This window comes from Lissotriton helveticus, chromosome 7 (assembly GCF_964261635.1).
Source record: "Lissotriton helveticus chromosome 7, aLisHel1.1, whole genome shotgun sequence".
Classification (NCBI taxonomy): domain Eukaryota; kingdom Metazoa; phylum Chordata; class Amphibia; order Caudata; family Salamandridae; genus Lissotriton; species Lissotriton helveticus.
The window spans coordinates 1,484,664,246-1,484,691,359 of record NC_136068.1 but is presented as its reverse complement, the minus strand read 5'-3'; the positions used below and the strand labels follow the sequence as shown (position 1 = coordinate 1,484,691,359).

The following is a 27,114-nucleotide window of genomic DNA, read 5'->3' as shown; positions in this document are numbered from 1 at the left end:
GGATACGGAGGTCGACGGAGCCGGGAGCCTAAGCAGCCATCTCGTTTGCTGACGTAGCTCCTCCCCCGTTTGAGTGCATTCTTGACCAGTTTGCGTGGGCAGCCTCTGCTAGTCAGTTTTTTGGATAGTACTCTGGCCTCACTAAAGTAATCCTCTTTGCGATAACAATTGCGTCAGATACGTAGGAAGTGTGAATTTGGAAGGGAATCCCGTAAGGCTCTGGGGTGGTGGCTGTCATAAGCTAGTAAGGTGTTTTTCTTCATAGGTTTACGATAGAGAGTTGTGTATAGTGTCTCATCATGTGCTATGATAGTCAAGTCAAGAAAGGCCACCTCCTGTTTGCTGCTAGTCAGGGTGAAGTTGAGACCATTGCTGTGAGCGTTCAGCCAGTCCTGGAACTCGAGAAGGGTCTTCTCAGTCCCTTTCCAAATAAGGAAGATATCATCAATGTATCTCTTCCATTCCAGTATGTTTGAAGAGAATGGGTTGAAGAAGGATAATATTCTCTGTTTTAAGCCAGTCCATATATAAAATGGCAAAGTTTGGTGCAAAAACTGCGCCCATAGAAGCTCCCTTGACCTGTTGGTAAAAGTTGCCATTGAACAGGAAAAAGTTGTGAGTGAGACAAATTTCAGTAAGTGGAGAATAAAAGAAGTCGGGACCGGATGGGGATGAGGTCTTGAATTGAGGATGATACCAATAATGTCAATGCCCCCTCGTCTTGGGGGATGTTTGTGTAGAGTGACTCAACGCCAAGAGTACACAGAAAGCAGTGTTTCGGGTAAAAGGGGAGTCCCTCAATCAGGTTAACCATAGCCATGGTATCCTTAATGTAGCACCGTGTGATGGGCACAAAGTTCTTGATGAAATGATCAACATATCTACCCAATGGCTCAAGAATGGAGCCACAACCAGATGCAACAGGGTGACCTGCTGGTGTGGTGGCATTTTATGCACCTTGGGCAAGGTGTAAATCACCGGTGTGCGAGGTGACTTAGTGTTGAGATATATGAATTCATTTTTACTCCGGAATCCTCTGTAATGTCATGAATAAGTGTTTAAAGCTCCTTGATGGAATCAGAAGGAAGTGACAAGTAATGGTCTGAACTAGACAATTGCCTCTGGATTTCCTGTGTGTAGGTGTCAATATCCTGAATGACAATCCCACTTCCCTTGTCTGCTAGTTTGATAATTATATTTTCTGTTTTAGACCAGCTAGGGCATTTTTCTCAGTCAATGGGAGGTTGTATGGGATGTATCTGGGACTCTGTTCTAATTCCTTGATGTCTTTAAGGACTAGCTTCTCAAATGTCTGGATCTCTACAGGTATGCTATTTTGCGGTGGGGGAAAAGTAGAGGGTGGATGGAATGCAGTGTAAGCTGTGGGTGGTGTATATGGCTTGTCGAAGAAAAATGCTTGAAGGCGTATCTTTCTAAAGAACCGTAGGAGTACAATCAGTAGCTCAAGAAAGTTAGGTTTAACAGTGGGGGCAAAAGATAATTCCTTACTGATTAGGGCAATTTCTTTCTCTGATAGTTGGTAATTTGAAAGATTAAAAATCGGAATAGAGTCAAACTCAGGCATGTTGTCAGTATTGGCAGTTGTAGTAGCTAACATGTCTGTGTAGTGTATAGATCGTCTTACCATTGGTCATTTCTCTGTTGTGTTTGTCTGTCTCCTGGTGCACTGAACCAGCGTGGGGGCCGTGTCATCCCTCGGTTGGCTTGGTGTCCTTGATCTTTGTCTAAAAAATGAGTGTTGTTGCCCCTATTCCTGGATGTACTTGGGCCTTCAGTAGAATCTGAATTGTCAGACGATTCCGCAGATGTGTCAGAGAACCCTACAATGTATTTTTGATTGTGACTTTTGCTTATTCACATTTTTTCACTTTGAAAGTCACTTTCAAGTCACTTTACTGTGGTAAGGACATTGGCTGATTTCCCAGTACCCTGTCACGTCATGCTCACTCACCCTTTTCATGTAATGTTTCGCTTGAATTATTTGTGAATACAATCTTTGAATTGTCAATTGAGATACCAACAGGCCCAATCTTGATTGGGAAATTGTGGTATTATACTGACTTACCTTGTAATGGACCACTGTCTCTTTTCACAAACTACCCTTGGTCCCTTCTGACTATAAGGGTTTCCTTGTTCCTTTTTCTGTACAAAACTTTTTAAAGACATTCTACTGAGCATCTGTATGTTGCAGTTTTGTCGTTTTGGTCTTGTTTAGTTTAGATAAAGATATGTTATTTTTCTAAACTGGTGTGGTGCCATTTGTGGTGTTCTCACTGTGTGTGAGTGTTGGTACAAATACTTTACACATTGCCTTTGGGATATGCCTGTCTGCTCGTGCCAAGATTCCAAGGGGTGAGCAGGGGTTATCTAAAGTGTGACTAGAAGCAAGGGTTCTTATTTGGACAAAGGTACCTACCTCTGCCAACTAGAGACCCCCAGTTCTAACAAAAAACATATAGCCAAAAATACATTTTCTTTTAAAAGTAAAAAAATTAGCACTGTTTCGCACCTAGGATGGGAGAAGGAAGACTACTGTCTTCATGGCTATCAAAAGCCAATAATGAGTACGCTAAAATAGGTATGGAAAATACTATTCACAAATTCTGATTAACACTGGATGTTAGGGTTTTTTAACCACATTCAGATTGCAATTCAAACCAAGACTAAGGCAAATATTCATCGAAACATTCAGCGAAGGTCCGGGTGTATATTAGTGCACACAAGTGTCTATCAATTTGTAACATAAATTAATGGGGTGATTCATAAAGAAATAATTTGTATTCTAAACAATGGATAAAAAGTGGCTGAATGGCTGATAAATATACCATGAAAGAATCAGACTAGCTGTGAATGTGGGCATTAACACCCTCATTCATACAATGAAAATGTCAAATGATCACAATGTCACAAACATTCATACAATCGATGCGCAATATTGGGTTCGGTAAAACAGTGAATGAATGTGGTGAATGGAATGGTGAGCCATCCATTCTTAATCAGATAGTCTATGAGATCCCACATTACATTTTAAGTGAATATCATGAGAATATAGTAAAAGGTAGTGTCAAGCTACTAACCTTGGATATTTAGAACTGTCTATGAACGCCTTTTTGTCACTCTCTGCCTCCAGAAAGCTAATGAAGTTTCCATCAGATAGGGGTAAGAGCTGGAGACCCTGGAGGTCCTGGTATTGTTCGTCACTGATCACATACTCTAAAATCAATAGCTTCTGTCTGCTTGAGAGCCCATTCCAGGAGTTTTGTCGCAAGACCCCTCGGATGAATAAAGGGGTTGCCATTCTGAGCTTTTTGGAAGCCAACAAAAGTGTGCTCAAAACATGTCCTGGGACTTTGACAAGAGGTTCTCCAACATGCAGAAGGAGTTCTTCCAAGGCTTGCTGTATGTCATTGTTCTGCATGTCAGGTAAGAAGACTGCTTCAGTTGCTTTCAAACACATGGAACTATCAGCAGCCGAATACAACACCTCCATCGGAAGCAGGTATTTGGCAATGTTTTCAGTCAGCCTTTGCCACCTCTCTTTGTGCACGGTCCGATTTGGGTCAGGCCAAATGCCATAGGCCAAAGAACTTGAGCCGTCCACAGACCTTGCCAAAGACAGAGCTGCCTGGACTGCCTGGCAATAGACGAGAGGTAAGATCTGCTCTACCAGCAGATGGTTCCACTGGGAAGAGTCATCATGTTGTTGATCTACCTCCACCCATGTTATGCTTCTTCTGTCATCAGTCAGGTCAAAGCTGGCATTGATTAAGATCGGGAGACCAGTCCTATTTTCTTCTCTGTCTGGGAGCGGCAAAAAGCAGCTGAGACGCCCACCACAGGAATTTCCACCATCTTTAAGTAGGCAATATGCGAGGCCAATTGTGGGAATATTGTTTAATTTCTTTGCAAGGTCTTCCAAGACCTCAAAATTCCCATCTTTGATTGTACTAGCAATGACAAGCCATTTACATACTTCATCAGGTCTACCAAAGCTATTCAGAGTAGAGGTCTTCACTGTCATTGAAGTGGTTAGCTTGGAGGAAGTGCAACTGATATTCTCTAGAGCTACATCACCCTGAACATCCATGCGGGTAGTCAGTATGTCTTTCACTGCACCATCATGGCCAATAATTCTCAATGACACTTGAGTGACATTCCGAAGAAAGACAAGGTTAATACTAGCATCCTTACTGAAGCACTCAAATAGCTCAGTAACCCTTTCTGTACTGTAAAGGTTGTCAGATATGTCAGAAGGACTTGACCGCAGTGGAAAACGGAAGAGCGTGCCCTTGAAGTAGCCAGTCTGCTTAATGTTGTTCCAATTACCATTGTCAATGGTGCTTAAAACATCCATGAACGGGAGAAATTGGTCTGAGAGTGATTCAACCTCCTTCCTGTCCTCCTTGTCCTGCAGGTTCCAAATGAAGCCTCCATCATCAAAGACTGTCCTTTGCGGATCTAGCATTCCAATGTGTCCACCACTGAACACCTCTGGAAGATCTGAGGAATCAATGCAAAGAGAGTGTGAGTGCAGCAAACAAAAACCTTTACTGGGATATAAATGCCTTTGATATCAACACAAAACTGGAATTTTAATAGTGCTCCATACATTTCATGTAATAGAGAACAGTGATAGTACTGCCACAGAGATAATGCCACTCTACAGCAAACTGTATAATCAATTCAATAACCTTATTCGTAGGCCGATACCCATCCATAAAGGCAATATGTAAAAAGCATAAAATATGTGCATAAATATCGAATAAAACGCAGGATAAAACAAAATTTACAATCAATAGACGATATAGCAAGATACCAGTGCGCAATAATTCAGAATTAAACATAGATAAAAAGAATAATCACTTCCAATAGACTTATTTCCCCTGAGTTCATAGTACATCCAATAAAGAAAAACATGGACGCAAAATCCCTATAGGATGGTAAACTATGGTTAGGTGAGGCCAGGGTTGAGAGGGAGGACAAATACCTCATATTGAGTCTGCCATGCTCTCCCCACCTACTCTAGCAAACATAAATAAGTCTTTATCTGTTGTACTGACGTAGAAACACCGAACGTAGCATGTGAACAGGGTGCTTATCCTAGGATCATAATACATCTGCTCCCTGTATACCTTTACTATTGGAAAATTAGAGACATTTTCTTTCTCACATAAAACACAGTCCATAAAAAGAATGCCACACTACAGCAGACCTCCAAGGAAGGCAAATATTGTATATATTGAGATGCGGGTCGACATTGGGTAAAGTGTAGGGGTCTTATAACAGGTTTAATTTATTGCTTCCTCTGGTCATTATAAAAAGTACAAAAAAGCACCACATGCATAGTATTCTGTGCCATCGCGTCATCGCAGCGACAATCAGATGAAGTTATGTAGTGTAGTCCCAAAATTACCCTGTCATGCAGGACCTTCGACGTTTACGTATAACATATACTGTGGGTCTGGTGGCAGACTGATACTGTACACCCCCACCCCATATATTAGCCTATGGTTTGCATCAGCTAGCTTGCAGTGCCACTAGACTCTCCTGTGTCAGAGAGATTAGTTTTGGCAACCTCAGAACACAATAACCTCAGACTTGTGGAAACAATATATTACTTTTCACCCAGTCACTCGTGCAGTACAGTGAATAAAAAGGAATAGTATTGTTCTACAATTTTTCAATAGTCATGAACACGTACATGAATAAGAAATGCATTTATAAAATAAAGTGCGTACTCCTAAGATGCCTGACTTGATGTACCTAAGTGTACCTAGCATGTGAGTAGGTGCTATAGAGCCTAAGCCTAAGAATCTAAGAGCCAAGAATCCCACTAGGCTGTTAGTCGAACCCCATTACCTGAATAGTGAAAGTGTGGGACTTCGTCCTGGACTTGAGCTGGACACCCCACAAGGGATCGTCAGATCACTGTCAGCTGGAGCGATGGCATGCAAGAGCTGCATCGTCTCTGGTCAGTGTGTCAGCGTATAGTCTTCGGTTCCTCCTGCTCTCTGATAGCAAGAGGTGCTGTATTTATACAGTCTATGTACGTGTGTTCACCATTGTTCAGTATGAGGATGACGTTGGTGATTAAACCTTGTGCGTCAACGGGAGAGGTAAAGTGTAACCCTGGAGTGTGTACTCATCAATTATTCATATGCGCTAAGGATGACGTCTTAGAAATATCGATCTGGCAGAACCCACCCTCGTCATGGAACTAGTTGAAAGGTTTAGTCAATAAAAGGCTGCAGACCTTATAAGGCGTGATGTCCGTATAAGGCATTCTGTCCTTATTTGGAGTTATGTCCTTATAAGGCTCGTTCATATGAAATAACGGTTTATAAAAAGCTGGAGAAATATCTAGTCCCAGTAATGGTCAGGGTTTTTACTGAGATCTTTGAATGCGATAGGGAGATCCCCCCTTCATGGAATGATGCCATTGTCAGTCTGATCCTCAAAACAGATAAACCACCTAACTGTTGCAACTCCTACAGGCCCATCTCACTGCTTAACTCGGACTATAAGACTTTTATGAAAATATTAGCAGGTAGGCTGAGTGGGGTGTTAGATGTACTGCTACATGAGGATCAGAAAGGCTTTGTGCGTGGTAGGGGAATTAAAGAATTAACTTATAACTTAATTGGAGCTAATGATATAGCAACCAAATTCAAAATGCCACTTGCAGTTATTAAAGTGGATGCAACTAAGGCTTTCAAGAGGGTCAATTGGGTTTATCTGCACGAAAGTTTGCGGTTATATAACTTGGGGGAGAACCTCTGTAGGGCAACAGCACTCTTATATAAGAACCCCACAGCCAGGATTTTGGTAAATGGAAACATCTCAAATACTAATCTATAGGGGAACTAGGCAGGGGTGTCTGTTGTCCCCCCTACTTTTTAATTTGTAGATTGAACCCCTAGCTGAAAAGATAAGAAGACACAATAGCATTCATCCTTTTAGATTTTGGGGTATGGGAGGAAAAAGTAGGGCTATATGCTGATGATTTAGTGGTGTGCACCTCAGATCTTAACACAGCATTACCAACAGTGTATTATTTGGCATCACAGTTTGGGCGGGTCTCAGGGTATGAGATTACCAAAAATAAAACTGAGATTAACTCACAATTGAGCTGTGTGAAGGAAGAAATTAGGTATTTAGGCATCAACATTGTTCAGAAAATAGACCTTCCTCTAACGATTTATGGTAGAGTCAATCTTGTAAAAATGGCAATCCTCCCCAACTTCATATTTTTAGGTCTCGCCTATTACATCCCGAAGGAATGATAGGCGAGATTATAGTAAGCGGTCCGAAAAGTCTATCTAGCTGCGGATGGCATACAGTTCATGTGAGCCAGGAGCGTGCACATCATCACCAGCCACATCACACATCACACACCACCATTTGTCTGTGCCTCGGCATCAGACTTCAAAGGCTGCCGCTCCCCCGCATCAGACTTGAAAGGAATGCACACCCCCGCCACAGCATTGCAGAGAGCTTGTTTACATTTGACACCTGACACGATTGCATGCAGCCTTGACCCCAGATAAGAATGTCATAGATTGATCTACCACACACCTGGTCACATATAACATTCTGGTTCTTGTTTTGTGGCATTACATTACAGATCACCACAATGCATGCATTTTGGGCCCATTATAGGGGCTTTCATTTTTACCACTCACTACACAACCAGTGCTGTAATATCGTTCTGCTTATGGGCAGTGTCGGGCTCTTACCACAACCTGGACCACAGAGGAACAATCCACATTTCAGACAGGATCACGCTTTCCCTTTAGCCACATCGACGTACTCAATCCTATCTTTTTCTACATCTAAATAGCCCCTCACGGACACACTGGTATACTTTGTTCTGCCCTCTGTACTCGATCATTGTTTATGCAGCCTTAACCCCAGATAAGGTGTCATAGATTGATCCACCACTCTGCCCTCGTCTACGCACTCTCGTAAGCCGCTAGTCTTTTGTCCGTCTTGGTCGGTACTTACTTTCACCCACCTCACTTTCCATTACTCACTCCAGGTTCTTTTGCACACCGACCTTTATTTAACGCTAAAGATATCCACTTGCTGTTCATCCTCTACCGTAAAGGATCACGCCAGAGAAATTCCGATCAAGGTATTTACCAGCGCCTAACTTTCTATCCCGCTAATGCTGCCTATCTTAACTTTAGGCAGATATTTTGCTAATGCTTATCTTAGGCGTTCTCACCCCAGGGCTCTTGCTATACTAAGAAAGCGCGACCCCCCCTTTTTTGATAACGCGGTCTCACCGCATCCTCGCTGCTGCCATGGCCAGGACCCATGAGCACACACCTTGTACTCTCGTAACGTGAGCCCAGTGGTACCCGATTATATGTGTAATTAATGAGCACATTCTATAGCATCTGGCTAAGGCCAGAATTTCTAGCTCAGATCTCCAATAGCTGATAACGTTTTTTGCAATCAAACGCACCGTTGTGTCTCTTGACATACTCGGAATGCGCTACTCCCCATTGGGGTTACACGGGCACCGCCACATCCCCACTTGTTTTATGGTTATGCCCCATGCACACCCCACACGGACTCACAGCCCGGTTCTTTTGTTTCCATGGTATCCCACCCTATGTGAATTCCAGGGACCAGAGGCTTAAGGGAAAGTTATTCCCGGCGGTTCTCATCTCAGTCCTGGGGCTCCTCCTACTCTCATGTGCAGCCCGGATTCGAGTGCTTCTTAGGTCTTATTATCCTTCCCAGACATTTTTGCCCCGGTTTTAGTGTTTAGTTCTTTCATTTAACAGCCCATTGCACACAGCTCACATTTGTCAAACCCCATCAGTTGGCTCCATCATATGACTTCTGAGCAAACTCTGAAGATAACAGTTGCTGGGACACCAACAACAGTGATCCCTCATCATCTACTCGACAGTTGTATGTTATATACCCACTATCATAATTTACGCGCACTCCTTGTTTTACCATTCATGAAGCACAGCGAGACCAGGGACACTTATAAAGCCGCTATGCACTATGCGTTTTTGCTTATAATGATATCGCTGCTCACATTGTAATGCAATCTCACTTTGCCTTATTTACAAGGTTAGGATTACACCGTCGCCTCCCTCGATCCCAGTTATTGTCTGATACCCCTCCCCAAGGCCCATCCACCCTGTTTTATGCACTGGTAATTTCCCTTCCTTTATCTCAGTGTTTTTCTTCGTGTTTGTCACCTGTGCTTTTTTCGTGTTATTTGCTCACCTCCTCCATGTCAACTTCCCCTTCTCATCCCTGTTACTGTACCATTTTTTAACAGATGCAGCACCCACACAGTCTCTTCCTTCTTCCCTCTTATTTATTTATTTTATTTTATTTATTTTAAAGGTTTTATGTAGTGCTGGCTAGACCCGGAGGTATCAGAGCGCTTTACATGAGCATCAGATCATAGTTACAGGTTACATCGTTATAAAGGTTACACAGTTATTAGAGCATGGCAACATAGTTACTTGTAAGGTCAAGATAAACAATAAGCACAAATACGTAAGGGGAAAAGCAGGCAAGGGGAAAGATTCAGGGTAAGGGAGAAGGAGCTGGAGAAGTAGACAGGTAATGAAGGTGGGAAAAAGGAGGGGAGGGTGAAGGATATCGAATGGAAAGAGGAGGGTAAGGACGACAGGGACACAAACCGGTAGACGAGTCAAAGCTACGTCCAAAGTCCAGTAAGCTATGATCCCAGGGGAAGTGGTATCACTTCCCTATCTATGTTGCGTGAGGCTCCCTTTACGCAGTGGACTCTCTCAGAGAGGTCTCTGAGACTCCAAGGCCTACATACTGGATCCTTCCCCAAAAAGGGGAGAGGGAGTGCTTTGGCAAGGGGTGCCATACCATACATCAGCTGTGAATGGCTCCCTGGGCGCAGTGGACTCTCTCAGCGGGTACGCTGAGACTCCAGAGTATCAATATTGGATCTTTCCCCAACAAGGGAAGAAGGAGTGCTTAGTCAAAGGGCACAATGGACAGGGGGCTAGACAGACTAGCAGGCAAGGTGAGAGATTCAGGGGAGAATGGATAGGAGCTAGGGAAGTAGACAAAGGGAGAAAGAGTACTAAATGGGAACCGTTCTTATCGTAAGTGGATCAAACAGCGCCACACGTAGAGGTTACAGCAGTTTTCGATAGAGAGGTTAATTTAATATTTGGAAATATGTTCCATGCACCACTGAAACAGTACTCACTCTAAATATGCAAATGTCTACACTTAATCGTTTGTATTGTCTACATGGAAGTTGCTAACAGGGCAGTTCATTCTTTTCTGCTTTTCCCTGTTTCCGCCACACACTCCACTCGTTTGTGTCTCCTTTCTGGCCTCTTTCCTATTTAACTTTTCATCCTTTCTCCTTTAATCCCATGTCCACCTTCTCACAACCCCTTCGAGCACTGTTATCTTAACATTTGTGTTTCTCTCTGTCTTATGATGTCTGCCCTGCCACCATTTCCTTCGGACCCTCACACACCCTCACCCTCACACCATCACACCCTCTCACCCTCACATACCCTCACACACCCTCACTCACCCTCACACTCTCACCCTCACACACCCTCACACCCTCACACCCTCACCCCCCTCACCCTCACAACCCGCTCACCCTCACTCACCCTCACACCCTCACACACCCTCACCCTCACACACCCTCACACCCTCACCCTCACACCCCCTCACAGACCCTCACCCCCTCACCCTCACAACCCTCTCACACTCACTCACCCTCACACCCCCTCACCCCCCTCACCCTCACCCTCACAACTCCACACCCCCTCACCCATCACACACCCTCACCCTCCCTCACCCTCACACCCCTTCACCCTCACCCTCACACACCCCCACTCACCCTCACACCCCCTCACCCTCACAACCCTCTCACACTCACTCACCCTCACACCCCCTCACCCCCACACCCCCTCACACTCCCTCACCCTCACAACCCCACACCCCCGCACCCATCACACACCCTCACCCTCCCTCACCTTCACACCCCTTCACCTTCACCCTCACACACCCCCACTCACCCTCACACCCCCTCACCCTCACAACCCTCTCACACTCACTCACCCTCACACCCCCTCACCCCCACACCCTCAGACACCCTCACCCTGACACACCCACACCCCCTGACACACCCTCACCCTCCCTCACCCTCACACCCCTTCACCCTCACACCCCTTCACCCTCACCCTCACACACCCCCACTCACCCTCACACCCCCTCACCCTCACACCCCTTCACCCTCACACCATCTCACCCTCACACACCCTCTAACCCTCACACACCCTCACTCACTCACACACCCTCACCCTCACATCCCCTCACCTTCACTCCCTCACCCTCACACACCTCCTCACACACCCTCTCACACACCCCTCACCCTCACACCCCCTCACCCTCACACTCACACACCCTTACCCTCACCCTCACACACCCTCACACCACCTCACCCTCACACCCCTCACCCTCACCCCATCACCCTCACCCTCACCCTCATCCTCACACCCCCTCAGACCCTCACCCTCACGCCCCCTCACCCTCACAACCCCACACCCTCACCCTCACCCTCACACCCGCACATGCTCACACACCCTAACCCTCACACACCCTCACCCTCAAAACACCCTCACCCTCACATCCCCCTCACCCTCACATCCCCACACCCCCTCCCTCACCCTCACACACCCTCACCCTCACACCCCCTCACCCCTTCACCCTCACCCTCACACACCCCCCACCCTCACACCCCCTCACCCTCACACACCCCCTCACCCACTCCCTCACCCTCACAAACACGCACCCTCACACCCCCTCACCCTCACACCCCCTCACCCTCACACTCCCTCACACTCTCTCACCCCCACCCTCACATCCCCTCATCCTCACACCCTCACTTCACGCCCCCTCACTCTCACAACCCTCTCACCCTCACACACCTTCACACACCCTCCCCTCTCACCTCACACACCCTTACCCTCACTCACCCTCACACACCCTCACTCACACTAACCCTCACTCACCCTCACACATCCGCACCCTCACACCATCACACCCCTTCACCCTCACACCCCCTCACCGTCACCCCATCACCCTCACCCCCTCACTCACCCTCACACCCCTCTCACTCTCACACACCCTCACATCCTCACTCAGCCTCACTCAGCCTCACACACCCTCACACACCCTCACCAGCATAGCATAACAAAACAAAACACAGCATAGCATAACAAAACACAGCATAGCATAGCATAACAAAAAAAGCATAGGATAGGAAAACATAGCATAGCATAACAAAACAAAGCATAGGATAGCAAAACAAAACATAGCATAGCATAACAAAACAAAATATAGCATAGCAAAACACAAAGCATAGCATAACATAACAAAACACAACAAAACATAGCATAGCATAACAAAACATAGTATAACAAAACAAAGCATAGCATAACATAACAAAGCAAAGCAAAGCAAAACATAGCATAATATAACAAAACATAGCATAGCATAACAAAACACAACAAAACATAGCAGAACAAAACATAGCATAACATAACAAAACATAGCATGGCATAACAAAACAAAGCATAGCATAACAAAACATAGCATAACAAAACATAGCAAAACACAACAAAGCATAGCATAACAAAACACACCAAAACATAGCAAACTTAACAAAACATAGCATAGCCAAACATAGCATAGCATAACAAAACACAACAAAACATAGCAGAGCATAAAAAAACACAACATAGCATAGCATAACAAAACAAAGCTTAGCACAGCATAGCATAATAAAACATAGCATAACAAAGCATAGCATAGCATAACAAAACAACGCATAGTAAAACAAAGCATAGCATAATAAAGCACAACAAAACATAGCATAGCATAACACAATATAACATAACAAAGCATAGCATAGCAAAACACAACAAAACAAAGCATAGCATAACAAAACACAACAAAACATAGCATAGTATAACAAAACAAAGCACAGGATAGCAAAACTAAACATAGCATAGCATAACAAAACATAGTATAACATAACAAAACATAGCATAACAAAACACAACACATAGCATAACAAAACAAAGCAAAACACAACAAAACATATCATAGTTTAACAAAACACAACCCTTAGCGCATGTATGTGCATCATATGTGCACACATGCTTATTTCAGGGGTGCAACAGGGTGTACTATTGACACCCTGGCAACCTTGAAACTGCATTCTCAATTTGTGATTCTCTAATTGGGAATCGCAAATTGAAAATGTCTTCCCATTCATTCCTATGGGCCTACTAGCCCATGGGAATGAATGGGAAGGTATTCCTTATTTGCGAATCTCAATTTGCGATTCGCAAATAAGGAATATGTAGGATTCGCAGAACATTTTGTAAATCCTACCTACATTGCGTTTAGCGATTCTCTAATTGCAATTCCCTAAAAATCGCAATTTGAAAATCGCAAAAAACGTTTTACCTACATATGGCCCTAAGATTCTGCATGTATACGGAAAAACTTCTGAGCAGTGTCTGGAGGGCTAATGGGTGAGTGCTATAAGAACAACATCATCCGCGTAGAGGAAGGCCGGTACAGGGCGGGTTCTTGCTTGGGGGAGATCTTTAGAAGATACTGCAAGTACCGCTCCCACACTGTTTATATATCGGGAAATATCATCAAGAAAGAATACTAGCCTTAACAAGCATTTGCAATGCAATCGGTCTTGCCTTTGGGAAGAAAAATTGCCTTTCAGCTCTGTTTTTCATATAAAATCAGGGTCTTAGGTGGTCATATCACTGAAAATATAAGGTTTGAAAAAAATGTATTGTCTACGGGTGCTTGTGTAAGACAATTTCTATGGACTGGAATCTAGAGAATGCTGAAGTTATTTTGGCATTTTACTGACCTTTGCTTGTTGTTCTCTATGAAGAAAGTTAAATAAAGGCAGTTGCCAGAAAAATTTAAAAAAAGGAAGCCCCTAAGCAGAAAGCAATTATGGTATTTTACTGACCTCTACTGGTGGTTTTCGATCAAGACAGTTAAATAGAGGTAGTTGAACAAGCAGAAAGAAATTCTGGTATTTTACTGACCTCTACTGGTCGTTTTCTATCAAGACAGGTAAATATAGGCATTTAAATAGAAAAAAGTCCCTAAGCGGAAGGAGACAAGTCCTAGAGCTGATCTCCAGGGCCCACAAAGTACATACACTATAAGTATATACTAAAGTATATACAAGAGGTTTCGAATGCTCAACCTAAAAAGGGGGATGTTTTCTACCAAAGGGTTTAAAGTGATGCCTTAGAAAGTAAGTGCCAATGAGAGCAGAACCCCAGTGTTATGTAGTATCACTGAAGACAATAATGACGGAGCGAGTCCCTGGAACTCTCTCTATTGTGGGTCATAGCACAACTAGATTGTACAGTATACAAAATGAACCTCCTTTCCGTTTCCTCCCCATCTTGTTCGCCAAGTGAACCCCACTCCTTTGCTAAAATGAATAGACAGGAGTTACAACAGCATCCCTCAGATAAAAACACCATTCCAACTGTGCATGTTCCAACCTCAGTGTGAGTGTCAAGCAGCATCAAAGAACAGTCATTGCTGCCAAGGAGTGCTCAGGGCATCCTGGGTGTATGATGAGAGCAGACAGGTAATTTATTTTATATGCATCAGTAATTAGAGGTGTCCTGCCTTGCTGTGATATCACACACATTACAATTTGACTTTGAAGCTATATCACCAATGTGAAGATAAAGATCTGGGGCCACTGATGTACAGAATAAGATATATGAGGTTGATGCAGTGTAGATAGTTAGGGACAGATTTACTAACATTTTGCAGTGTGAATGTGCCACTTTTTTGGCTCAGTCATGACACAAAATGTTATTTGTGATTTACAAAGCCTCGCAAATCAGATTTGCGTTGCTTTGTATATGATTTTTCCCAAAAAGTCACACAAGGCATCACATAACACTAACTTGTGTTACTTTGCGCTATTGAGGCGTTCCATGTGTGATGCATGATGTAGAAATCTCGCCATCTATATACTAGACTAAAGTAAGGGATGGTGTGCACAGAGTCCAGTGAATCCTCAAAAGCTTACAGAGACTTAAGTAGATAATACTAAAAGCTCTATTTGTGGTACTGTGGGGAGAAGTTAGGCTTATCAGAGGGTAGTGTTAAGCATCTGTTGTACACACTCAGGCAAGAATTGATATTGTTGCAAGGATTTCTGCTCATACACAGAACTGTGCACAGAGACCAAGGACATTAGTGAATTGTGGTGTACCAGAAACTCACCTCAGTACCTAGAAGCCCCAACCAGCTAGCAATCAGTGTCACATTAGCTCTTCATCCTATAGCAAATTAACCAATGGTTAGACAACTTAGAACATGCGACTTAGGACCATCTCAGGAATGGTGGGAAGCGAGAACACTTGTTATACTCTCATACCAGTCCACAACAGGAGTAAAAAAGAGACACGGCAAGGTTAAAATGTTTATTTTAACGACGTGATCTCAAACGTAGTATTTTAGTCAACATAAGCAGACATATGATTAAAAATAATATGGTCAGCATGGTTACAACTCCATAAAATACAAAAGGAGGAATCATATTACAATGATAGTGCAAACAGGTGATATAGTGCCTAGTTTAAACACCCTCCCTATATAGGAACTATGTATTATAAGCTATAAAAGGTCTCTTGAGATTGTTTCGGGGGACCCCATTACCTTTCCGCTCAGTAAGTGTAAATTACATCTGGATCAGCAAGGCTCTCTGCATCCATGGAATCTTCCAAGTGTGAAACTCATGGCAAGTGTGCTATGATAAAGGCGCCAAAATCTTGCTCAGCTCGCAGCTGCCAAAATGTTGTGTCTAGAATGTGTTACACGGACATGCCGATAAACAGGCTCATATGTTATGATAACCTTGACAGCTCAGCACTCACTGTACAGACTGCGGGCATGATGTATGTCTAGAGATGTCGAAAAACAAACCTTTTCTCATGTATAGACCTTCGTGAAAGCTAACTTTCAAAAACAGCTAAGCAGTGTTTGTGCAAAAAGCAGCAAAAGGTAAAATGGTGTTTAAACTTTCAATAAGCCTTGCTAAGATAACTTGCACGTAAAAAGAGGCCTTAAACCATACTACAATATAACACACTCAAAGACAAAATACAGACCAATTGTTTTGTAGAAAAAAGTTATTATTCTGTTATTTTATTTCTAGTACCAAGAGGAATTCAGTTGCAGGTCAGTAATAGCTTCAACAGTAGTTAAACTTTTCAAATACAGTAAGAATTGTTTTGCAAGGCAGTAGAAAATGCTTTATAGTATTGGAATTACATTTGTGAATCAGATTAGCACAGTAGAACTTTGAAATAAAAACAGATATACTTTTTTATCCAATAGGATTTGTAAATGCAAAGCAATTCTATGGGAGGAATGCAGTTATGCATTAACAGGTGAGTATTTGACTTACAATCCCAGTCTCCGGGCGTTTTGACCAAAACTGGTCAAGGTTCCGTTTCAGGTAGGTACTGCACCACGAGCATCACTGGGGGTGTAGTGGTCACTGGGCCCAATGTAAATCAATGGAGGCTGGGGCACCTCGAAGAAGCCCGACTTGCAGGTAAGTAACCACGGTTTGAGGGCACAGGCCCGGGGATTAACATTCTCGAGGGGGCACAAGCCCGCACCAAAGCTACACCACCAGCGACACAAGGGCGACCAGGTGCAGGGTGCAAAATCAGCGTCGGGCGCCCAAGGCGTTTGAATGGAGGTTGTCGGTCGCTCAAAGAGCGATCAGGAATGGGGGCCCGGGTTTGCTTGCCATCCATGTCCACCTGCGTTCTTGCAGATTTGTGGGCCTCGAAGTTAAGATTGGGCTGATTGCCGTCAGCTTTGGCGAAGGTTGTGATTCAGGGGAAGGCAAGCGGTGGGTGTGCCTACAGGGTTGTTGTTTGATGCACCTGGGGCCGTAGTAGTGGAAGGGGCTATGAGGGATGCCTCAAGCAAATTTGTTTACCAGAATATATGCAGCCGTTTATAGCCTATCCGGAAGGCATGGGGAGAAGTTTGTGCGGGAGATTAAGATGTTGGGGTCCGCACGTGGTGGTAGGCCGTAAGGTGGGCGATATTGAAATGCAGCAGCGATTAGGGCGGGCTGATGTCAGGCCCTCCACCGCTCAGCAACTTGTGCAGATCAGCAGTTGGTGAAGCATATGGGAGAAGGACAGAATCCAGAGACGCCTAGAAGGGGGGCATGGATGGCCCCAGTGAGGAGAATATCGGCTGGGCCTGCAGGGAGTCAATGGGGGATGTCCTGACTGACTGAAGGAGCATGGAGGACCGTAAGGAGCCAGCAGACCGCGAGAGAGAGCAGAGTCCCCAGTTGTGAAATGTTTGCGTAGGGCCAGGTGACGCAGGGAGGCTGGTCGGGAAATGTAAGCCCCAGGCCGTGAGAAGGTTGTCTTCCTAGGGAGTCAGGCACGGCCGCGGCCGACTCTCTGCACATTGCAGGCAGGGAGGTCACATAGTGGCGGTGCAGCAACGTTACTACAGGTGGACCCAGGAGGGCGAGGCGGCAGCAGCGTGGATTACCAGGAGGGCGGGGGCACCACCGCAGGAGTCAGTATAAGGAAGCAGTGCAGGCCGGGTGACCGACTCAGGCCATGGAGAAGCGAGCATTGGACGGCCCTGGAGCGTGGTCTTCATGGCAGGCAAACTCACTGGGCAAGTGGATGCAGGGTCCCACAGCAGCTGGAGCAGGCAGACCAGGCGGCAAAAGTGTCCGGTAGGGAGAGGCGATGGTCTTCTGGTGTGCAGCAAGTTGGTATGGGCCTCGCCAGTCCAGGGCCGCCCTATCCGGAGTTACGGGTCATCGTGAGCAGCGCCGCAGCGGAAGATCTGTTCCGAGCCGGGCCTCTGGACCCGCATCGACCCCCACAGCGCTAGGCATTTATGGCAGCCGTCATCCCAGATTGTTCAGGTTGGAGTTAGGCTAAGGCGGAGCGTGGTCTCAGGCGCTCTCACCGGGCAAGTCGCTGCAGGATCTCGCGGCAGGAGGAGGGGGCTTCACAGGATGGCAGGCGGCGGGGAAATGCTGAAGCTCCCAGAGGTGCAACAGGCTTGTGCCGTTCTCGCCTGCCCCAGGCCGCCGTATCAAAGCGTCAGGTGGCAATCCAGAAGCAAACATCCTCCATGCTCAGGAAGCACGCCGAGTCACCAGCCACCGCGAGTGGCGGTATAGAGGCAGGTCTATCGCGGGCCAAGTCTCCGGTGCGCAGCGACGATCTCTGAGCTAGGCGGCGATGGCGGCCGTCATCTTGGGTTATCCAGGCCGGAGTCTGAAGAGGCATTTTTTGAGGTATGTGATTTAATTTCAGCAAATATCTCCACACAGGTGAATGACATGTAGTTTTCCCTACCCCAGCAGTGATGTGTCTAGCAATTAGGAGCAGATGATGAGGAGGATGTTGAGCGGATTGTGCCTCATGTAAGTGCAGCGATCTTGCTTGGCACCCTCTAGCGCCCCCCAGAGATCTGGTGTTTAATGAAGGGTGAAAGTCTTCCTAGGGTTCTTGGAAGGTGCTGGTCACTGGACATGCATGGTCTTCTTCACAGGCTCGAGAAGCAGGAGGCAGGCCGATAGGGCTGGGGACAAAGCAGTGGGTGTTGTCTTGCTTTCATCTGCCTTCTTTTTAGGTTACGGGAATCTGAGCATCAGGGTTCGGGGTGCACCTAAATACTGAATGTAATGCGTTGCAGGGCTCCCTTTTGGGAGGGGGCATACCTCTAACCGGATTGGGTAGAATTCTTCCATTCAAAATGGAAATTTCCTAATGACGGGGTCTCCTCGGTCCAGGGCATCTTAGGGCTGGTCCTGGTAAAGAGATTACATGCCTCTCCTGACTACTAATTTTACTGGCGATCTTGCTCCCAAAAGTGGGGCCTGGTCATTGGGGCAGGCATCTCCACTATCTGGAGAGACCCTGGCTAGCATATTAAAGGGCAGAAAGCCGTTGAGGCTCACCGCCATGAATACTGTTCCTGCTTGGGGGTAGCTGTGAAGCACCCCAAGCAGCCTTTGTCCCAGACCTATGAGAGCGCAAGGGCTCCCGCCTCAGGCGGTCAGAAACATGTCTGTATATGACAGGCTGGTGCAGACCAGTAAGCTAAACATGAGGGAGTTGGTCGCTTTTCAAGGGGCATCACTAAGATGCCCTCTGAGTACATTTTGTAATAAATTCAACACTGGCATCAGAGTGGGCTTAGTATGTTGAGTTTGATTTTGATACATAACTCCTTAGCATTCAGTAAAGCCATCATGGAGCTTTGGAGTTTGTAATGACAAACTCCCAGCCCATGTACTCGATAGAGCTTCAATGCACTTACAATGTCTGTAAATAGCACGACATTGTAGGGGCACATTGCGTCACTGTGCCCTCACCTGTGATATAGTGCACCCTGCCTTTGGGCTGTGAGGCCTGCTAGAGGAGCGAAGTACCTATGCCACAGGCAGTGGATGTGGGCATGGCACACAGGGATGTGTGCCATGTCGACTCTTACATTTTTTCTGTACCAGAACACACAGTCTGCAATGGCAGTGTGCGTGTATTTGATGCTGGGATGTCAAAGGGCTCCAGCATGTATTGAGCCTCCCTCAGAAACACTCTCTAGTCACAAGGACCTTGGTACCACTGGTATCTGTTACAAGGGACTTATATGTGAACCAAAGGTATGCCAGTTATGAAAATGAAGGTACAGTTTTGGGCAAGGACACATGTCCTGGGAACCTGATTGGCACGGACCCAGGGCAGACTCAGTCAAAGTGCATCAGATATCTTTTCAACTGTTATGAACTATGTCCAACTCATTGTATATGGTTATATCTTATAATGTCCATTGATGTGTTTTTTGCTTAAATCTAGTGCTGTGTGATTTTTATGTATTTGCTCTTATGGTCTATCAGATCGAAATAAAGCTTGGAAATGGAAAATGGCATTAGATATCAGGCAAAAAGTGGGGGTAACCATGCAAAAAAGGGCATTTTCCTTCCTACACATGGGCATTCCCATGTATCCACTCTTGGACTATGGCACATTCCCATATTTACTAATGCTACTATACCTGTGAATGTATCACAATGCTACACCACATTGAACCAGATGTAATGAGAAGAAGTATCTTTATTTCTCCTTGTTACATCCTCTATCTATGCGCACTGTATTCTGCAGCACGTATAGAAAGTGAAAAATTATTTTAAGGATTGTTTTTGTACAGGAGGGGGTCCCTTCCTGCACAAACAATCCTGTCATTATGGTGGAAGGGTGCCTGCATTGGCGCTAGGCAGCACACTGTGAGCCAGCACTAGGATACAGCAGAAATGCATCATATTTTAGTTGATGTAACACTTTTTTGCTTTCTCTCTTTCACGTAACACAGTAACTTTGATTGCTGCCCTGCATTGTGTGAAATGCAAGTAAATCTGCCCCTTAGCATTTGGGGCCATATGTATCATCAAACTATTTTGCATTTCCTAAATAGCGAATTTTAAGGAATCGCTATTTAGGAAATGCAAAATGGTATGTATGAAAAAAAATCGCTTTTTATTTGCGATTCCTTAAGCTTCCTTATTTGCGAATTCGCATTTTACGAATTCGCAAATAAGGAATAATTTCCAATGCATTCCTATGGGCCAGGAGGCCCATAGGAATGAATGCAAAATAATTCTCAAATTGCAAATTCGCAGTTTGCTAATCGCAATTTGAGTATTATTGCAAGGGTGCAGGGGTGTCTCAAAGACACCCTGCTGCACCCCTAAAAAGAACATGTGTGTGCATATGGTACACATACATGCCCTATGGGCATGTGTGTGCATCACATGCCACCTTTAAAATAGCCAAAAAATGCATTTTTGGAAGAATTCGCAAGTTACCATCAACTAAAAGTTGGTGGTAATTTGCGAATCCTTAACCATATTTCGCTAGCCAAAAATGCTACTTACATAGCATTTAAGGAATCGCAAAATTGTGATTCCCTAAATGCTATGGCAAAATAAGGAATCGCACAACTTTGCAATTCCTTATTTTGGGAATGTTTGATACATTCCAAAACATGCAAAACGGCCGTTTGCGAGTCGCAAAGGCCGAAATTCTGCGAATTTCTGCCTTTGCGATTCAGAAACGGCTTGATACATATGGCCCTATGTAAATAGATGTTTGAAAAATCTAACCACTCACACTGATTTCAGAGCATAGTAGTGCATCGACCCCAGGCAAGCCCTTATTCACAACTCTGTATTGTAAGACTTGGTGCTTTTTGGTGAGAGCAAGTGGCTTGGGATGATTTGACAATTGATGGACAGCCTGGTTTTGGTTATTCTGAGCATTTTGAAATTGTTACTTTTAGCAATCCTGTTGACAGACATCTTTTGAAGAAAATAAATACAAAAAATGTGTGTAACTAAGAAGCTGACTAGTTTAATTCGTGTTTTAAATAAATATCACAACACAGCTTCAGTTTGAATATGGTTTGCTACTGCAAGACTACTAATCCAAGTGGGGACGGGGAAAAGAACACTCAGACAAGCTCTCAAGGTTGTATAAATTCTCATCAACGTGAAGGGAATAGATAATTTACAATATGCAACTATAACACGCCTCACCATCTAGACAATCAACCCACTACTTAGGCGAGCCGAGGCAGCGCGCACGTTCTGTCTTGGAGACATGTGGATCCAGTCTGTGGGCTTTCAACATGCCAAACACTTTTTATTGGTTGTTTCGTGTGCCTTTCATAATTCCTTAGTTTTCAGTGGTAAATAGTGGCCATTTGTCCCTCCTTTTGGTGCGTCTTTTCCTTCATGGCTACTGGCCCTGTTGGAGCATGCTTACGCGGGTGTAATAGCATTACCAGACAGGCCATAAATCAGAGTGAGACACTAGGAAACTAGTTTAATAGCATTTTGTGTTCCCTTCCCCCCCCAGCCTGTTTTAGAATTTCGTTAGCATCTGATCCAGTGAGCCTTGTGAGACCACCTTGGCAGTGTGGCACACTTCACATACAATTTACTCATACACAATTGGTGACTCAGTTAGTTAGCTAATTTTGGCACACACCTTTGACCACATTTTGTTGAATAACGGTTACACCTAATTAGAAGCTCAGCATCGGAGTAAGGACTTTTTGAGGCTCCTCGCATTTAAAGTGAAGGTGAAAATACAACCTGCAATATTTTTATTCTATTCAGGCACAGGGCTTCCCTGGCCTTTTCCATTTCTACCAAGTGTGCATGTGTTTTTAGGTCTCGCGTAGGCAGCACTTGCGCTGTCTCTTCAAGACATGCTGTATTCAGGTATGGACTTGAAGCTCCGCCCATTTCCTGCCCATCTGTTCAACTGTCCATTCTAAATGGTTGCTTTTGATTCGTGAATAGGAATAGTAGTCCCACCTTAGTACCACCTTGTCTGCATTTGTAACCTCCCATAAGGACTTTCCCTCTTACTTGTGTTGTTACTCTGTAGGTTTTATTAAAGTCTGTAGGCACCGTTTTTAAAAGGAATTTCTGTTACCAGTTGTTGCAGGCAGTACACGAGCGACGCTGGCGCGCAACTGTCCATGAGCAGCACACGCGCTCAGTTGATGGCTGCCTTTCCTGGCTCGGGTGCTTGGAATATTATTTGTTCCGACCCCTCCCACCACCCGACACAGCATGGGTCTGCACCTTTATTTAGTTATTAACGGCTGCAATCATTTTGGGCTGGGCTCGCCGGTGTGTGTGTCCATGTTGCCCTTTAGCCCCTCCCTTACTTTGCCATGCCGTTCATTTGCATTGTGTTTATGCTGTCACCATAGTTGTGGTGCATACTTCCCTGCGCCGTTATTTATTTAATAAAGGCGCTGAAATGATTTTGGGCTCTATAGTGTCACTTTTGCTTTAGCTTTAGCCCCTCTGTGCACATCTCTATCATCCTATTTCTATTGGAAATGTAGTTACTGTATGTTCCCTCTGTACAACCTTCACCAACTTGTTGGTTTCATTGTTAGGTCATTTATAAACCTTGTCTTGGTATATAAATGTGTTGTAATTAAAGAAGTCCTAAAGCCAGGTATATATAACACGCTGGATTTAATGAAGCTTAATTCCAAGTTAAGCGTCAAGTAGATAAACAAAGACGACAAAGCCCCACTAGGAGCAGCCTCCCTGCTGCTCAGCCTGGATCCACCAACTGCCTCTCATCACTTCTCCAGACCCCAAGACGTGCATGACATCACACACATCCAACATTCCAAACATCATCAAGCACACCAGCACTCATTCTGGCTGAGCAGTAGGGAAGAGAAATCTAGGGAAGAGGAATGGCAACACATAAGTTATAACACATCCCCCTTCCCATGGGAAACTACAAGCAGAAATTATGCACATAAGTATGAACGTCATTAAATACATTACATAAGAAGAGATGGAAACAATCCACAATATGCATGCATAAAATAGAAATGATGCAGATAAATGGAAAACATCATTAAATATAAAACATCAGAAAAAAAATTGAATTATTCCACCAATACATGCATGAAATTATGGAATTGACCAAATACAAAAATAAATAGACTGATAGAGATTAACCCCATCCCCCAATAAATACACTAATAGAGATTAACCCCATCCACCTCCCTTAGGGAAAAAAACACACCACACCAAACACACTGGGGCACACACCACCTCATAACTGCGACATAATACCAACCCACAAACTAACCAAACTCACCACCATAGGACACTCACCACCCTAAATAAACAGCACTGGGGCACTCACCACCCCACAAACTCACCAACGTAGATCACTATCAACCCTAAAAATAACAAGCACTGAGGCACTCACCACAACACAAACTCCCCACTGTAGGGCACTCACCACCCTGAAATAAACAGCACTGGGGCACTTACCACCCCACAAACTCACCACCGTAGAGCACTATCCACCCTAAAAATAACAAGCACTGGGGTACTCACCACCCCATAAACTCACCACCATAGGGCACTCACCACCCTAAAATAAACAGCACTGGGGCACAGACCACCCAACAAACTCTCCACTGTAGGGCACTAACTACCCTAAAATTGGTGCAAAAATGAACTACACTGGTGCACTCACCACCCACAACTTCAAAAATAAATGGGGCACTCACCACCCCAAAATATACAGCACTGGGGCACTCACCACCCCACCAACTCACCACTGTAGGGCACTCACCCCCCTAAAATAAACTGTATTAGGGCACTAACCACCCCAGTAACTAACAAATCACCTCAGGACAGGATACACCACCACCATGACCTCCCCAAAGGTGGGAACTCAGTGCAGTATTCACTGATACAGACCTTAGGCAAAAACTAGAACCTAAAACCCACACGCAAAATGAAACATGCATTATAGTGACCAGCAATATAACAAAATCAAAAGTCCGTGCTCCGGTGAGCGGTCTCTCACCCGAGGTCTCCAATTAAGTAGAAAATGCTGTCCTTAACTTGCCAGTAGCTGTATTATTCCGAACAAGTTGCAGAACACCAGGAAACAGTTAAGATGAAAGATGGTTTCGCCAAGTTGCTGAAAGGAGAATCACCAGAAATGAAACCAGAGACCAAAATCAAGTGTCTTCCATGCGTGAACCCATTGTAATGTCTATTCCACATAGAAACGCATGCCTGCCGAGAACAAACAACCTCCATTGGTCGCAACATCCTCACCAAATAGACTTGCATGTTGTTAAAAGAGTTACTGCCAGACAGCTGCCGAAAGTCCATTTCTCTCTCCCACGACATTCCGATTATCTCCAAAAGTCTGGTAGACACACCGCAGAATTATTTCCATGGTGACTGGCAAAACAAAGTCTCCAACATAAATCCGATGTCAGTCTCAAAATGGCGGCACGCATCACACGCCGCACCGGGTGGCTCTCGGCACGCCGTTGCTGGAAAAAGGTGAGAGAGCGGCATTGAAGCAGCTAACCTCCCACGACATCTGAAAGAGAAGAGAATTCCTCCTCGCGGCGGACACACTAAGTAAGTTTCATGCGCATTACGTTGCTCGCACACTCTTTTTAAAAAATAGCATGACAGTTGAACTGTTAACCTTGCGCAGTGAAAATAAAATTATTCAAGTTGAAAATTCAAGTCGAAAATGTAATAGCCATCACTGGCTCTCCGTATATCCTCACATATTTTTGTATTTGGTGAATTCCATAATTTTATGCATGTATTGGTGGAATAATTCAATTTTTTTCTGATGTTTTATATTTAATGATGTTTTCCATGTATCTGCATCATTTCTATTTTATGCACGTATATTGTGGATTGTTTCCATCCCATCCTCGTCGCCAAAAGTGTTGTAATTAAAGAAGTCCTTGAGCCAGGTATATATAACACGCTGGATTTAATGAAGCTTAGTTCCAAGTTAAGTTTCAAGTAGATAAGTAAAGATGACAAAGCCCCACCAGGAGCAGCCTCTCTGCTGCTCAGCCTGCATCCACCAACTGCCACTCATTACATCTCCAGACCCCAAGACTTGCATGACATCACACACATCCAACATTCCAAACATCATCAAGCACACCAGCACTCATTCTGGCTGAGCAGTAGGGAAGAGAAATCTAGGGAAGAGGAATGGCACACATAAGTTATAACAAAATGATATCATAGAATTGTGTAGTCATTCTTAGCCTCTAGTTTTACCTGTTAAGCTACACTTGTATGCTGCCGGCTTGCAGGCCTTCATTTGTTAAGAAATCCTTTTTTTATACAAATCTCACCAGGTGATTCATCTGTCACAACAAATTGGGGACAATCTTTGTGAGAAAAAGAAATTAAATAAGAATCTGTAACAAAAAGGCTTGCAGCAGAAGATGGAAAAGAAACAAAGAAAAGACAAGTCGATGGAGAATACGACTAAATTCAAATCCATGTGAAGGAAGAACGAGGAGCTGGCAGTTGAACCAACGGAATTGTTGCCATCGTCTACTGATCTCGAGCAAGCCTCTGCTGTTTGTGACGTGCGCTAAAACGCCAGACTGGCATATTGCGATTTAAAAAATATATACAAATATAACAATGTGCGTCTTACGGGGGTTCCGGAGAAAGCCAAGGGGTGGGCCACCGACCTGTTCATCGAAGATATTATCTTGAATCATCTGCAACCTAAGGGCCTGAGTACCTTTTTTACCGTCGAAAGGGCGCACAGAGTACCAGGTGGGCAGCCGTGCCCGGGCGCCCCTCCTCGATCGATGATCGCAAGGGTCCTCAACTTTAGAGACAGGGATGCGATTCTGCCAGCCTCCAGGTCAGGGATGCCTTTGAAGTTTGAAAATTCGACCCTTAACTTCTATCCGGACTTCACCCAGAAAGTACAGAGACAGCGGCAAAGCTTTTCTGGAGTTAAGCAGCGGCTCCGGGACAAAGGGTACAAGTACGCTATGATGTTCCCTGCCAAGCTCCGAGTTGAGGCTCAGGGAAAGGGCTGGTTTTTTGACAATCCAGAGGTGGCGTCGGACTGGGATGATGGTCTTCCGAAACGGACAGCGCAGTGGCGAGGATAAAGAAGGAGCACAGGATCAGTGATTTCATCTGTGGCCATAGACTGTGGTGTGGGGAAGATTGTGCGGGGGTGGCGGGACTTTGATTGTGTGCACGCTCTCCTGGGTGGGGATTTGAGACAGATGTTGTAACGGAAGGGGGTTTGGGGGTCGGGGGTGCTGTACTCCTCCTCACATCTATATTTAGATAGTTGATTAGTGTGATTATGGGGCGACAGGCACACTGCGAGTTGGGGTTTGGCAAATGCCGAGTGCAGGGGTGAAGGGTGGGGAGTGTTGTTGTGTGAGTGTGGTTTCTTTTATTTTTTCTTCTCAGGTGTTGACATTGTAGCGAGACTTGTGTTGCATGGGTACGGAACCACGTAGTGTTAAGGGGACGGGGATGAAAGTTTTGAGTTGGAACGTCAATGACCTGGGGGACAAGATCAGCTTATTAGGCGACATTCTCCGGATGTA

At 44.9% G+C, this 27,114-nt stretch overlaps 1 protein-coding gene across 3 annotated transcripts in view; it reads right to left on the bottom strand.

Annotated features, from left to right (window-relative positions):
- The window catches only part of LOC144770405 (sacsin-like), a 435,405-nt gene that overhangs the window by 139,167 nt on the left and 269,124 nt on the right, over positions 1-27,114 (bottom strand). For all 3 annotated transcript variants that reach the window (XM_078654913.1, XM_078654915.1, XM_078654914.1), the window contains one exon: positions 3,099-4,521. In XM_078654913.1, the coding sequence (XP_078511039.1) occupies positions 3,099-4,521 (1,423 nt within the window). The remainder of the gene's footprint in view (positions 1-3,098; positions 4,522-27,114) is intronic.